This window comes from Panthera tigris, chromosome A2 (assembly GCF_018350195.1).
Source record: "Panthera tigris isolate Pti1 chromosome A2, P.tigris_Pti1_mat1.1, whole genome shotgun sequence".
Lineage (NCBI taxonomy): Eukaryota > Metazoa > Chordata > Mammalia > Carnivora > Felidae > Panthera > Panthera tigris.
This window is the reverse complement of record NC_056661.1, coordinates 126,499,374-126,515,086: the sequence shown is the minus strand read 5'-3', so window position 1 is coordinate 126,515,086 and position 15,713 is coordinate 126,499,374. Positions and strand designations below refer to the sequence as shown.

Below are 15,713 nucleotides of genomic sequence, written 5' to 3'. Positions count from 1 at the left end.
TAAATGAGTGAGCAATCACAAACAAAGGTTTTAGACTACATGAAAAAAAGTACATGACAGTAAATGTTGATTAAGAGACACACTTGAAATGCAACACAAAAAAACTAAAATAGATGAATGAAAAAAAATTTTAAGGCCAATATAACTATATTTTATATATTTCTCAGGGAAATTAGACTATAAGGCAAGACACTTTATTGGCAATAAACACAGGAAATTTTATTATGATAAAAGAGTTAATATTTCCAAAATATTATAGTTGTAAATTTGTTACACTTAATAATGAGTTTCAAAATATGTAAAGCAAAATAATGATGCAACTAAAAGGAAAATGGACAAATCCATTATCAGAGGGAGATTTTTTTTTTTTTTTTGAGACAGAGAGAGACAGAGCATGAATGGGGGAGGGGCAGAGAGAAAGGGAGACACAGAATCTGAAACAGACTCCAGGCTCTGAGCCATCAGCCCAGAGCCCGACGCGGGGCTCGAACTCAGGGACCGCAAGATCGTGACCTGAGCTGAAGTCAGACGCTTAACCGACTGAGCCACCCAGGCACCCCTATCATAGGGAGATTTTTAACAGATGTCTCTTAGTAACTGATACACCAAACAGACAAAAACTCAACATGGATACAGTAGATTTGAACAATGCAATAAATAAACTTGACCTTATTTACATACCTTATACTCAGCAAATGCAAAATTCATACCAAATGCCAAGCCAGTTAACCAAATGATGAATCTAAAAGAAACCTTAAAAAATATCAAAAAGTAAAATTATACAGAGCACATTTTCTGACAACATTGCAGTTAGGATAGAAATCAATAATGAAACAAGATAATATTAAAAATTTTATATTTGAAAAGTAATAAACTTTTAAGTAATTCAAACACTAAGAGAATGAATACAAATGAAAATTAGGAGATATTTTTCTTTGAATTATAGTGAAAGTTCAACGTATCAAAACTTTTAGAATACAGCTATAGACATACTTAAATGCTGTTATTAGGAGTAAACAGCTGAAAATAACCTCTTTTCCTTTGGCTTGCCACTGGGCCATGGGCCCAGTGGTATTGCCATGGGCCACCACCCACCCCGGTGTTACTGGTATTGTAAGAACAAGCGGTGTCCAAAGTCTTGTTTCTGCAGAGGTGTCCCTGATGCCAAGGTCCGCATCTTTGACCTTGGGCAGAAGAAGGCAGAAGTGGAGCAGTTCCCACTGTGTGGCCACACAGTGCCAGAGGAATACGAGCAGCTCTCCTCTGAAGCCCTGGAGGCTGTCCGTATGTGTGCTAACAAGTACATGGTGAAAAGCTGTGGCAAAGATGGTTTTTGCATCCAAATGCGGTTCCATCCCTTCCACGTCATCCTTATTAACAAGATGTTGTCCTGTGCTGGAGCTGACAGGCTCCAGACAGGTGTGTGGGGTGCCTTTGGAAAGCCCCAGGGCACAGTGGCCAGGGTCCACATTGGCCAAGTCATCATGTCCACCAGTACCAAGGTACAGAACAAGGAGCATATGATTGAGACGCTATGCAGGGCCAAGTTCAAGTTCCTTGGCTGCCCGAAGATTCACATTTCCAAGAAGTGGGGCTTTACTAAGTTTAATGTGAATGAATTTGAAGACATGATGGCTGAAAAGTAGCTTATCCCAGATAGCTATGGCTTTGGTCAAATACATCCCTAATTGTGGCCCCTTGGACAAATGGTAGGCTCTGCAGTCATGAGAACCTTGACACTGCCCGCTCCTTATTCACGCCCACAATAAACCCTGCTTCCTGTCAAAGAAAAAAAAAAGCTGAAAATAAATCATCCAAGTATCCATTTCCACTAGTTAAAAAAATTAGGCTGAGGCAACAGGCACATGAAAAGATGCTCAACGTCACACCTCATCAGGGAAATACAAATCAAAACCACACTCAGATATCACCTCACGCCAGTCAGAGTGGCTAAAATGAACCAAATAAGGAGACTATAGATGCTGGAGAGGATGTGGAGAAACGGGAACCTTCTTGCACTGTTGGTGGGAATACAAACTGGTGCAGCCACTCTGGAAAACAGTGTGGAGGTTCCTCAAAAAGTTAAAAATAGATCTACCCTATGACCCAGCAATAGCACTGCTAGGAATTTACCCGAGGGATACAGGAGTGCTGATGCATAGGGGCACTTGTACCCCAATGTTTATAGCAGCACTTTCAACAATAGCCAAATTATGGAAAGAGCCTAAATGTCCATCCACTGATGAATGGATAAAGAAGTTGTGGTTTAGGGGCTCCTGGGTGGCTCAGTCGGTTAAGCAACCGACTTCAGCTCAGGTCATGATCTCGCAGTTTGTGAGTTCAAGCCCTGCGTTGGGCTCTGTGCTGAGAGCTCAGAGCCTGGAGCCTGTTTCAGATTCTGTGTCTCCCCCTCTCTCTACCCCTCCCCTGCTCACGCTCTGTGTCTCTCTGTCTCTCAATAATAAATGAGTGTTAAAAAAATTTTTTTAAATAGTTGTGGTTTATATCTACAATGGAATACTACTTGGCAATGAGAAAGAATGAAATACAGCCTTTGTAGCAATGTGGATGGAACTGGAGAGTGTTATGCTAAGTGAAATAAGTCATACAGAGAAAGACAGATACCATATGTTTTCACTCTTATGTGGATCCTGAGAAACTTAACAGAAGACCATGGGGGAGGGGAAGGAAAAAAAAAGTTGGAGAGGAAGGGAGCCAAACCATAAGAAACTCTTAAAAACTGAGAATAAAATGGGGGTTAATGGGGGGTGGGAGGGAGGGGGAAGGGGGTGATGGGCATTGAGGAGAGCACCTGTTGGGATGAGCACTGGGTATTGTATGGAAACCAATTTGACAATAGATTTCATATTAAAAAATAATAAAAAAATAAACTTATTGTGGTAAACATAAAAAAAAATTAGGCCAAGGAGCAAAAAGAAACAAATAATAAAATTAAAAACATATATCAGTAAAATATAAAACAAATGTGCTAGAGAAAATAAATCTAATAATACATTTTAAAAGACTAATAAATTTCACAAATCCCTGGAAAGACAGATCAAGAAAAAAAGAAAGTGCACAAAATACCAATATCAAGAATGATTTTTTTATAACAAAGGGTCTTAACTATAGATCCCATTGTTAAGGAAATAAAAACAAAAGGATATCATATCAGTTTGGGGGTAATAATTTCAATGAAATGATTTAGAAAGCCATAACTTAGGGGTGCCTGGGTGGCTCAGTCAATTAAGTGTCCGACTTTGGCTCAGGTCATGATTTCATGGCTATGGGTTCAAGACCCACATCGGGCTCTGTGCTGATGGCTCTGACAGCTCGGAACCTGGAGCCTGCTTCAGATTCTGTCTCAGTCTCTCTCTGCCCCTCCCCCACTCGCACTCTGTCTCTTTCTCTCTGTCAAATATAAATAGATATTTTTTTTAAAAAGCCATAATTTACCAAAACGGTTAAAGTGGCGCAAGAAGAAATATAAAATGCAAATAATTTAGTATCTACTAAATGAATTGAATCTTAACTAAAACCCTATGAAAGAAATTTCCATGTCCATCAATTTTACTAATCAGTTCCTCCAAATATTTAGAAATAAACTTGACCTTACATATACTATTCCATAGCTCAGAAAAAGAGAAAAATTTTCCAAGTTATTTGTTGAGGTCATCATAATTTTGATAGCAAATACTGGTAAGAACATTACAATAAAGACCTAAGAGAGACTAACTTTCATTTATATAGACACAAAGCCTATACAAAATATTAGCAAAGCAAATCCAGTGATATAAAAAAAATGATAATATATTACGGTCAGGTGAGAATTATTCCAGGAAGGCAAGATAGTGTAACGTGAAAAATCAATGAATGCAATTTACCACATAAACCAAATAAAGGAGAACAATCATATGATCATCTCAAATAGAGACCAAAACACATCTCTGAATAAAATTCAACATCCATCCATGATTTAAAAAAGAAAAATGACAAACTAAGAATAGAAGGATATTTACAAAATCCTATAGCAAACATCATATGTCACTGAGAAACAATGAAAGCTGTCCTCTTGATATTAGATGTTCGGTTCAACATAGTATCCTCACCCAGTGTGATGAGGCAAAACAGTCAATAAAAGGTATAAATATTGGAGGGGTGCCTGGCTGGTTCAGTTTGGTATGTAGAGTGTGTGACTCTTGATCTTGGGGTTGTAAATTCAAGTCCCACATTGGGTATAGAGACTACTTTTAAAAAAATAAAATATTTTTTAAAAATGGTGTAAGTATTAGAAAGAAAGAAATAAAACTGTCTTTATTTGCCAGTGGAATAATTTTATACATAAAACTTCCAAAGACTACAGACAGACTAATAGAATAAATTTATTAATTTAGCAAAACAGTTACATGTTAATTTGCAAAAAAATCGATCATATGTCACGATTGCAACACACAAGCAGAGAATGCAATTTTTAAAATAATACCTTTCTTTCTTTCTTTCTTTCTTTCTTTCTTTCTTTCTTTCTTTCTTTCTTTCCTTATTTATTTATTTTTAGAGAGAGAGAGTGTTCAAGCATGGGAAAGGAACAAAGGGAGAGAGAGAGAGAGAGAGAGAGAGAGAGAGAGAGAGAGAGAATCTTAAGCAGGCTCCATGCTCAGCACAGAGCCCAATGCAGGGCTCAATCCCATGACCCTGGGATCATGACCTGAGCTGAAACCAAGAACTGGGCACTCAACTGTCTGAGCCACTAAAGTGCCCCTAAAATAATACCATTTAAATTAGGATCAAAGAATATTAAAATAAATCTAACAGAATATTAGAAGATCTTCTATGTGGGATACTGTATAACATTGAGAGAAATTTTAAAAAGACCTCAGTGAATGGAAGACTATATATTACTTTCAGATAAAAAGATTCAGTATCGTGAGGATGTCTGTTCTCCTCTAAGCTACCTATATTCAATGCATTTCTTTTTTTGTTTTCATTTTAATTCCAGTGTAATTGATGTACAATGTCATATCAGTTTCAATTGTCCGATTTAGTGATTCAGTAGTTCCATATATTGCTCAGTGCTCATCAGAGTAAGTGCACTCTTAATCCCCTTCACCAATTTTACCCATTCCCCCACCCACCTCCCTCCTGGTAACTATCTGTTCCCTACAGTTAAGAGTATGTTTTTTGGTTTGTCTCTATTAAATCCACTTCTAATCAAAATTTGAACAAGTGTTTTCTGTGGAAATTGACAAGATGATTTGAATGTGTATATGATAATGTAAAGAGTCTAAAATGTCAAAAACAATGATAAAAAGGGACATATTTGAAAGATTTAAAATGTCAGGTATCAAGAGGGGCACTTGCATGGTTCAGTGGGTTAAACATCTGATTCTTGATTTCAGCTCAGGTAATGATCTCGTGGTTCATAAGACCAAGCCCCACATTGAGCCCTGTGTCTGAGCTCTGCACTGACAGCCTGGAGTCTGCTTGGGATTCTCTCTCTCCCTCTTTCTGTCCCTCCCCTCATGCATACAGGTTCTCTCTCTCAAAATAAATAAATAAGCATTAAAAATAATAATAATTTAAAATACTGGGTATCAAGATTTATTTTAAATCTAAAATAATTTGGACAATATAGTATTAGCAGAATAATGTACAAATAGACTAATGGAAGAGTATACAGTCCACAAACTAATTCACACATGTATGGACACTTAATTACAAAAAAGGTGGTAATATAGAACAGAAGGAAATAATGATCTTTCAATAAATGGGGCTGGGTCAGCTGGACATTCAAATGAAAGAAAAAATGAATCTTGACTCCTTACCTCACACTATACATAAAAATCAGTTCCAGATAGAAAGTTGATCTAAATGTGAAAGGTAAGATAATAAGATTTCTGAAGATAACAAAGAAAAGTATCTTTATGACCTTGGGATATAGAAAGAATTTTTTTTCTTAGAATACAAAAATCAATAATCACTAAAGAGATACTGATAAGCTGAACTGCACTGAAATAAGATTTTTATGCCCAGCAAAGACATCATCAAGACAGTAAAAGGGCAAATCATGGAGTGGGAACAGATTTTTGTAGTTCATAAACTGACAAAGGACTCACATCAACTAAGTACCAATAAGAAAAAGATAATAACATGAAGTTTACGTATACAAAATATATGAATAGACAATTTGCAAAAGATTTCCCAATAAACACATATTAGTGATTTGGGAACTGGAAACAAAAACTGCAGTGGAATACCACTAACTGTACATCAGATAGCTAAAATTTAAATAGAATTTAATACCTCACAATTAAAATTTAAAATTTGAATAGAGTTTAATGCCTCAGAATATCAAGTGTTGCAGAGGATATGGAGTAAATAGAATTTTCATACACTGCTAGAGGGAGTGGAAAAGTGGCACACTAAAGCTGTGTTTTTACAGCTGAATATCCAAATGACCATGAACCAGCAATTGCATTCCTAGATATTTAACCAACAGAAAATGCATACGCATGCGTACCAAAAAAAGTTACAGTTCATAACAGCAGTATGTATAACAGTCCAAATCTGAAACATCCCAGAGGTCAATAAAAAAAATAAAATATATTACAAAAATGACAGTGTGGAATGTATAGAATTGCTCTTACCATGAAAATGAATGAAGTAATTCTACACGCGAAAACTTGGATGGATTTTGCAAACATTGTATTAATATAAAGAAGTCAGCTGCAAAAGAAGGCATTGAGTGATTACATTTATATAAAATTTAAATATTGGCAAAACTGATGTAGGATAAGTCACAAGTAGAAGTGATGACTGGAAGGAGGACTTCTGTGGTATCTCTTGATCTGGGCAGTAGTCAAATGTGCTTGCTTTGTGGTAATTTATCTGGTTTTACCCTTATAATTTGTGCACTTTTCTGTCTCTAGATTATGCTGAAACAATAAAATTTTATTTTTAAAAATGACCCATACTGGAAATGCAGTGCTGTAAGTTATTTGCCACTAATTATTTTCACAGTTCTTTCGTTTCCAAATAAGACTTCAGGCAATGTTCTCTTTTCTCCTTAAGGCTTCAGATGGAATGTTCTCCTTTTCTGAATCACTTGCATACTACTGCTCCTTTTCCTGGGTTTGATGCTAATACATCCTCTTCCTCATTTTGAAATATGTTTGGCCAGTGCTTCATCCCCAGTGAAATACGTGCCTGAACAATTAGCTCCAAATCCATTTTTAGAGCTCATTTGGAACAAATTTGCATATGGCATTTGTGAGCTTCCTGCTCTTACCTATTAAATCAATATGCAAAGTAAACTCTGTTTGAACTCTGCTGTAGATCTTCAAAATTATCTTAAGAACATAAAAGGAACGATTTCCAATATTGGGACCCTATATAAAAATGAGGCTGGTGATGATGGCATGTCAAATATTTAAAGAGCAGGGGAGGGATCTGTGAAGCTCAGAATCTCAGTGTTTGAAGATACACACTGTTACTGGAAACACCCTTCCAAGTAGTCATCCAGTCTCTGCCTGCTCATCTTGTGACAGTGCTGACATTTAAAGTGATTCATTGCTTACAAGCTGAAATGTCTTACCATACTATCTACCCACATCTTCAGTTCCCCACTTATAGCCACCGAGGAAAAGCTTTACCCTTTTCTGCACAATAGCTCTGCAAGTACCAGGTGACATTTGCTTTGTCCAGTTTGTGTCTCGTCTTCTCCATGCCTGGGGCTGCGATCTGTTAACAGAATACTCATGTGGAGTAGCTTTGAGTTCCTCCACCCTCCTTGCCTCTCTGCTTTCAATACCCTTCAGTTTATTTAACTGCTTTCTTAGGGGTTCATCCAGGACTGCACCAAACGCCTTCAGTGCGCTCAGACCTGTGAAAGGATATCTCTTTATGTGCTACTTTTTTTTCAGAACTGCCTCCACATCTCTTACCATCCTGTGCTTTTGAAGCCAAGAGAAGACCTTTGCACTGATCTTTACTAAATTTTATTTTGCTCCAAGGTTTTTCAAAACTTTTTAGATCCTAAATCTCACTACTACATCTTTATTCAAGATGTCTAACAGAACAGAACTGAAGTTCAAGGTCTCTACCTATCCAAAAATTTCCATTTGAGCACCAGTCTATTCATGAGTGTCCTTCAAGAAAAGTTATTCTCCAAATCATACAGCTTGTGTTTCCAGAATGTCAATATTGCCAACAGCAACCTTGCCAAATGCCTGGATGAAAAAGCCACATACCTATGTCTAATGAATATTGTTCATCTTCATTCTGGTAACCTGTGCAAGATATCGCTGTCACAACTTAACTTTCCAGTGACATGAATTAGAATGTGGACTCTGCATTCACAGTAGAATGCAAAGATTTGGAAGTTAATCTGCATTCAAGTTCCTCTCTTTTATCTAGTAAATTAGGTATCCTTAGACCACATAGACTCACTCAGGCTTATTTTATTAATTAGGACAATGGGATAATGCCCATGCCCCTACTGCAGAATTTTTTAAATGTTGCTTGTTTTATGATTTGTGTGACCTTTGTCTAAACCAGTAAATTCTCTTCAAGAGAATTTCAAACTGCATATATACAGTGTTCTGAAACAGAGACCATCAAACATCTTCATCAGTGCAGAGGCCCAAGGTTTTCACCATTTAATGCATCCACACACTATATTTAGTTATTAAAAAAAATTATCCCCTGTAATGAAATGTCATTACAAGGGGTGACGATTACCACAGTGATGATGACAATGACGATGATGATAATGATGATGATGTGCTGATATACAAATGGGGCTATACCCAGGACACCCTGAAGTCCACACCCTAATGCTTCTATTGTTAGAATAACTGATGTCACTCACTTGGCTTCCCCCAGAGCATGAGGTGTCCTATTTATATGCATGTCAGGATCTTATAAGGCATTTTAGGGTGTTGCTAGGGTTGACAAATGAATTTTATGGGCGAACATGAACGCACCACAAATCTGTACTTCCTGTCAACAAAAGACTAGATTCCAGGCCAATGTAATTCTCAGGAAACAAGTTTTACAGTACTATCTTTATTTTTTTTTTTTGAAAGTTTATTTGAGAGAGACAGAGAATGCAAAAGTAATGGATGGGCAGAGAGAGAGGGAGAGAGAGAGAGAGAGAGAGATTGAGAGAGATTGAGAATCCCAAGCAGATTCTGCACTGTCAGCATGGAGTCCAATGAGGGTCTGGAACTCACGAACTATGAGATCATGACCTGAGCTGAAGTCAGATGTTAACTGACTGAGCCTCAGGTGCTCCTACAGTACTATTTTTAAAGCAGAGCTTGTTTTTCTAGAAGCAGAATAGGAGCCCCTACACTTAGGGAGACTAAACTCCCATAGAGAAGAAAATCTAATGGTATTATAACTTAGGAAGTGTTACAACATGGGGGAAGAATTCCAATTTCCAATGTATTTATTCACCAATAATTTACACCCACCCACACACACACACACACACACACACACACCCCAAATAGATCTAATAACTGAATCACCAGGCAAAAACTTTTATTCCAGGCTAAGCCAGGCCAGCACGCAATTATAAGCTTCAAACATCCCAATCCTGTTCACAGAAATAGTCTTAGACATTTTCTCTTGACCTTTACCTTAATTTCTTTGCTTAGCTTCCATTTATTTTTTAATAATTTTTTAAATATTTATTTATTTTTGAGAAAGAGACAAAGTGTGAACGGGGGAGGGGCAGAGAGAGAGGGAGACCCAGAATCTGAAGCATGTTCCAGGTTCTGGGCTGTCAGCACAGAGCCCAGTACAGGGCTCAAACTCACGGACCACAAGATCATGACCTGAGCCAAAGTCAGAGGCTTAACTGACAGAGCTACCCAGGTGCCCCGCATACCTTCCATTTCTACATCCATCTAGCTCTTGACTGCTTTGCTTTGGACCTTATGCTTGCTATTTGTAGTTGAGGGTGGATTTGACTTCTTAGTTCCGGATAGCCTACCTACCTGATGGAGCTCTAGCCTGGAACTCATCATCAGTGATGGTTTCCTTGTTTACTTAACACTCCACAAGTGAGAGGTACAGAGAATTCTCCTAAGAATGGCTAGCTCTTGCCAGAGAAACTTAAGAGACAGTTATAGTGGGCCTTTAGCTGCCCCCAAATTTTTGTTGTCATTAAAAAAAATTTTCATTCCATGTTTTCCTGTATTTTCAACACTTGTGTTTTCGTGTTCTATTTTTGTTACTGCATCTCTATGGTGCATTTATTTTTGCAGGACGAATTTATTAATTTATTCAGCAATCATCTATTGTACCATTGTACTTATGTATTTAGCAGCATAGCTCCAGAGACTATTAGTTTGATTCCACCTTTGCTGGGGAACTTGTCCACTGCTTGTGCAACACTGTAGGTCTCATCACACTGGCCAGCACTCTGCTAGGCGGTACCTCTTTGTCTTTAAATTCCTTTGCCTTGGTACACAAGTCTTCCTATTCACACACTATCTCTCATTTGCTAACATTCCCAACTTGTAAATAAAAACCTTAATTTATCTACTATAATAAAGCCATATTTGAGCCAATATTTATGTTTTGTTTATAGTTCATCAGAAGATGAAATCTATGAAAGTAGGGATTATGGTTTATCTACAATGACTGACCAACACTTAGCCCAATAGCACAAAACACATTGTATATGCTCAATAAATGTTTGCTTAGCAGGTAGATTGATGGATGGTTGGATTGATGGATAGATGGATGGATGGATGGATGGATGGATGCTTAGTATGTTCCAGGCTAATGTTAAGAATTTTTCATAGGGGCTTCTGGGTGGCTCAGTCGGTTAAGCATCTGACTCATGATCTCAGCTGAGGTCATGATCTCATGGTTCGTGAGTTCGAGCCCTGCATCAGGCTCTGCACTGACAGTGAGGAGCCCGCTTGGGATTCTCTCTCCCCTCTCTCTCTGCCCCTATGCTGCTCATACTCTCTCATTCTCTCTCTCTGTTTCTCTCTCTCTCTCTCTCTCTTTCTCTCTTGAAATAAAAAAATAAACTTAAAAAGAATTTCATATAAAATAATTCCTGGAGATGTATTGTACAGCATAGGGAAAATAGTTAATATTGTATTGTATATTTGAAAGTTGCTAGTAGAGTAAATCTTAGAAGTTATCACAAGGAAAAGAAACTCATAACTATGTGTTTGATGGATATTAACTAGAATTATTGTGGTGATAATTTCACTACATATGCAAATATTAAATCATTATATTGTAGACCTGAAACTAACATAATGGTATGTGTCAGTTGTATCTCAATTAAATAAATAAATAAGAATTTCATAATTTTTAAAATATTATCCCCTCAGCAATTTTTAGGGGTAGGAATCGTTAGTCTCATTTTATAGCTGGGAAGGAAAACTCAGAAATATTATGGTAGCTTTCCCAAGGCTATTGTTAAAAAATACTGTCATTACTTGGTATTCTGTTAGAGTTGCATTAATGATTATGATTAATAAACCTGTTAGCTAGCATCTTTTGAACACTTATGCCTTCAATAAGTATTTTCCTCACATTATGTTATATAGTCCTCAGGCAACCCTGTAAGATAGGGCCATTATTATGTCCATTATATTTAGTCTTTACTGTCACACCCAAAGTGTCCTATACATGCCTGACAATTTAAATGAGAGGTGTGAGGGGCGCCTGGGTGGCTTAATCGGGGAAGTGTCCAACTCTTGATGTCAGCTCAGGTCATGATCTCACAGTCTTGAGATGAAGCCCCGTGTCGGGCTCTGCACTGCACGTGGAGCCTGCTTAAGATTCTCTCTCTTCTCCCTCTGCCCCTCTCCTCCCCACTTGTAAGCTCTCTCTCCCCTTCTCTTTCTTAAAAATGAAAGTAAAAAATAAAAGTAAATGAGAAGTGTGAAATACTATCTTTTCACTTATTCACACTTCTCTCTCCATGGCCAACTGAGGAAGTGGAGCCTACAAAGAACCTCTGCTTCTGCTTTCCTGAAAACAGTGTTACCCAACATAAATAAAATCAGTAAGTATCTACAGTTGCTCTTCCAGTTCCTCATTACTAGAAAGACAGTGATCCAGATAGCTAAATTGTCATAACTAAATTAATCTGAATTTATCTCCCATTAATGATAGGCATTAGGATAGGACCTCAAGGTTTGGACATGCTATGATAATATTAAACATATATATTAAATATATAAATATAAATATAAATATAAATATAAATGTAAAACTATATATTTATTTTCTCTTACATGTCACCCAGGCAATTAAATAGCCAGCTAAAGGGGGTGTTTTTATCAGAGAACCCAACTATAAATTGGGTTCATCTAACATCATCATTCCTGACTTTACTTATTTTTTATTTTTAAATTTTTTATTGAGGCATAATTGACACATAACATTATATTAGTTTCAGGTGTACAGCGTAATGATTTGCTATTTGTATGTATTGTGAAATGATCACCATAATAGGTCTCGTAAACATCCCTCCCCATACACAGTTACAGATTTTTTTCTTGTGAGGAGGAGTTTGAAAATTTACTCTTTTACAACTTTCAAACATGCAATACAGTATTATCAACTATAGTCACTCTTTATCCTTACATTGGCTCTCCTAATAAGTCTGATATCTCTTGCAGGGTTTCTTCACATTTAAAAAAATCTTAGTTCTCTTTTCCTTTCCTCCTGAACAATTGTGGGATCCCTATCCTTCAGGTTGTTTATTCTTCTTTTTCATCTGATCTGCGCGATTACCAAAGCTTTGTAATGCATTCTTCATCTTATTCGTTGAGTTCTTCAGTTCCAGAATTTCTGTTGTTGTTGTTGTTGTTGTTTTAATATAATTTCAATCTGTTTGGTAAAGTAGTCCTTCTGTTCATTAATTTTATTCCTGGGTTTATTGAATTGCCTGAGTTCTCTGTAGTTCATTGAATTTCTTCATAACAGCTATTTGGAAATTTTTGGTTTTGTTTTTTGCTTTAAAATTTCATTAACTGAGCATAGTTGACATACTATGCTACATTACTTTCAAATGCACTGCGCAGTGATTCAACATCTTTGTAAATTATGCTATGCTCACAAGTGTAGCTACCATCTGGCACCATACGATGCTATTGGAAATATTGACTGTATTCCCTATGCTGTGCCTATTTATTCCATAACTGGAAGCCTGTATCTTGCATTCCTCTTCACCTATTTTGCCCATCCCCACCCCCGCTCTCCTCTGGCAACCATCAGTTTGTTCTCCATAACAGCTATTTTGAATTCTTTATTGGTTATATTGCAGTAGTCCGTGTCTTGAGTTGAGTTCCTGGACAATTATCATTTTCCTTTTGTGATACCATATTGCTGTGATTTGTCATAGCGTTGGATGAAATGTGCCTGTGCTGTCACATTTAAAGCAGGAAACTCCTTTCTTATTTACGGAAGGCTTCATTTTCTTGGATTCTAACAGCTTAACAAGTGGTCAATTAGAAGCCTTTCTTTTCATTTCCAGAAGGTGGTGCTATAACACAAGTTTTTGGTTTCTCTTCTCAGGCTGACCACACCGCACACTGTGATCACTTTCCACCTCCTCTGCTGGGAGAGGTAGCTGCTCCCAGCTGCCACGCTGCCACCAGCACAATCCCAAGGCCCGGCAGCGTGAGCTCTTGGGAGTGGGGCTGCCTCACCCATTCCTCCCTTTTCTCTGACTACAGAATTGTCTCTATCTAACTCCAAAGGCTTGCCAAGTTCTCCCATCAGATGGGCTTGTCCCTCCACAAATTCCCTATTTCCCATGAGTGCCCAATTGTGTATTCTCCAGGTTACTTTTTCCCCCCGATAGAAGCAGGTGAGGGTGGGCCACGCTCATGACTCCCGTGGATACACAGCATCATCTGTGTATCTCCACCCACTTTTGATGCACATGTGGGTGGATGTCCCAGGTGTCCTGGCATACTGTGCAGAGGCACTTTTGCTTGGTTCTGGATGCCCCGTTACTTGTAAATCAAAGGGGAGGGAAAAAAGGAACGACTCACACTGCCATGATACAGACCTCACTCTCCTCCAGAACTTTCCTTTAAAGAGCAATAGACCTAGGATAACTAATTTTTCTTGGTATGCCCAGAACTTTCGCAGTTTAGCATGAAAATCCCACATTCCAGAAAACTCCTCAGGACTCAGAAAGCAGGGATGTTGAGTTACTCTGCATGTCCCTTCAGAACAGGCCTCTAGGATCTGATAACAGCTCCACACAAAATGGGAGCTCCACTGAAAACCTGTCAATCCACAACTCTCCTTCGTAGATAAATCACATTTCTTTTCTGTTTATTAAATAGTCCACCTTCTTTGAAAATACAAATCTAAGTGGTATATCTTGGTCCTGCTTGGCCTCTATCCAGATGGTAATGCTGCTGAATGGGCGGCTGCTCTCCAGCTTGGGTAGGACTTATGAAAAATGATGCCCATTACATCAGGGTTCTTCCTGTAGCCCAAGGCACACCTCCTCAGTGGCACAGACTGGTCTGCAACCAGCCAATGCTGCATCACAACTATGTAGACATACAGAGAATTAAACCTCCTATAGCTATGGTGCCAATGGACTGGGATATTGGTGGGTACACCCCATAACATGGCCAGTGTCTTTGGTGGTCACACGCTAGTGACCCCAGCAGGCATTAGGATCTTCCCTGGATGGGCTCACAACAAAGTCTACTTTAGTTTGAGTGTTGTCCACACTGATGTGCTCATTCATATTTTGTAGCACATTATTCTCCAGCACTCTTGTGCCCTCATTTGAATGAGCACTTCAGGAAGCTTGTGTCCTGTTATGGGATGCTTTAGTTCCAGGTTAGCAAACTTTTTCTGTAAATGGACACATAATACATATTTTAGGCTTTTGCAAGCTCTATGAGCTCTGCCACAACCAGTCAAATCAGCTGTTAGGAGTCCAAAGCAGTCATAGACAATACACAGATGGCTGTGTTCCAATAATACTTTATTTAAAAAACAGACAGCAGGCTAGATTTGGCCTATGGGATGTAGTTTGTGAACTTATGCTGTTAACAACAACAACAACAACTGTAGTTAGCTACATAGTTCTAGAGCAAACAAGTGTTGAAGCAGTTCTGGAGAGTGTAATATATGATCCAGTTTTATACATGTTCAGACTGCTAAAGATTTCAAATCATTGGAATCTTGATCCGGTTGTTAAACTCTTTAGGCAACCTCAGACATTTCAGTAAAGCACTGACATTCTGACTTCTTGACCAGGAAGATTGTGGGAGAGTAGGTACAGATATTCTGAAATTCACCAGATTGAAAAAAATGTTTTTCCCTGCACTGTCTTTGAGTATATAAACTGGACAGAGCCTCTAATTTAAATGTTTTTTCCAGAATAAACATCTTATTTGAATGCTGGTCAGAGAGAGAGAGAATCCCAAGCAAGCTACACACCCAATGCGGGTACGGGGGACAGAGGCAATGGGGGGCTGGATCCCAGGACCATGAGATCATGACCTGAGCCGAAACCAACAGTCAGATGCTCAACCGACTAAGCCACCCAGGCACCCCAAATTTCTCTTTTAACTCAAAGACTCTCATCTATTCAACTGGTACATAGTGGGCTTCATAATTGTTCTCTTGCTAGCCACAGTGCATAAAAATCTCCCACACTCCTCAGGAATTTGCCTGAGTAACTGCAGATTGCCTGG

At 38.2% G+C, this 15,713-nt stretch overlaps 2 protein-coding genes across 4 annotated transcripts in view; both read left to right on the top strand.

Annotated features, from left to right (window-relative positions):
- Nucleotides 1–15,713, top strand: part of THAP5 (THAP domain containing 5) — a 136,601-nt gene that overhangs the window by 79,321 nt on the left and 41,567 nt on the right. The window contains exon 5 of one of the 3 annotated variants that reach the window (XR_006212042.1): nt 5,397–5,423. The exons of the other annotated variants lie outside the window; for them this stretch is intronic. The gene's annotated coding sequence lies outside the window, so the exon portion shown is untranslated. Of the gene's footprint in view, nt 1–5,396; nt 5,424–15,713 lie in introns of those variants that run through there. 3 annotated transcript variants of the gene reach the window in all.
- LOC102964113 (60S ribosomal protein L10-like) lies at nt 991–1,900 on the top strand. Its single transcript, XM_015535935.2, has one exon. The coding sequence runs from the start codon at nt 1,080–1,082 to the stop codon at nt 1,644–1,646; it is 567 nt and encodes a 188-aa protein (XP_015391421.1). The 5' UTR covers nt 991–1,079; the 3' UTR covers nt 1,647–1,900.

Bases quoted from the DNA above. Each gene is read 5' to 3' on its own strand.
- LOC102964113 (XM_015535935.2), top strand. From the start codon at position 1,080: ATGGGCCACCACCCACCCCGGTGTTACTGGTATTGTAAGAACAAGCGG.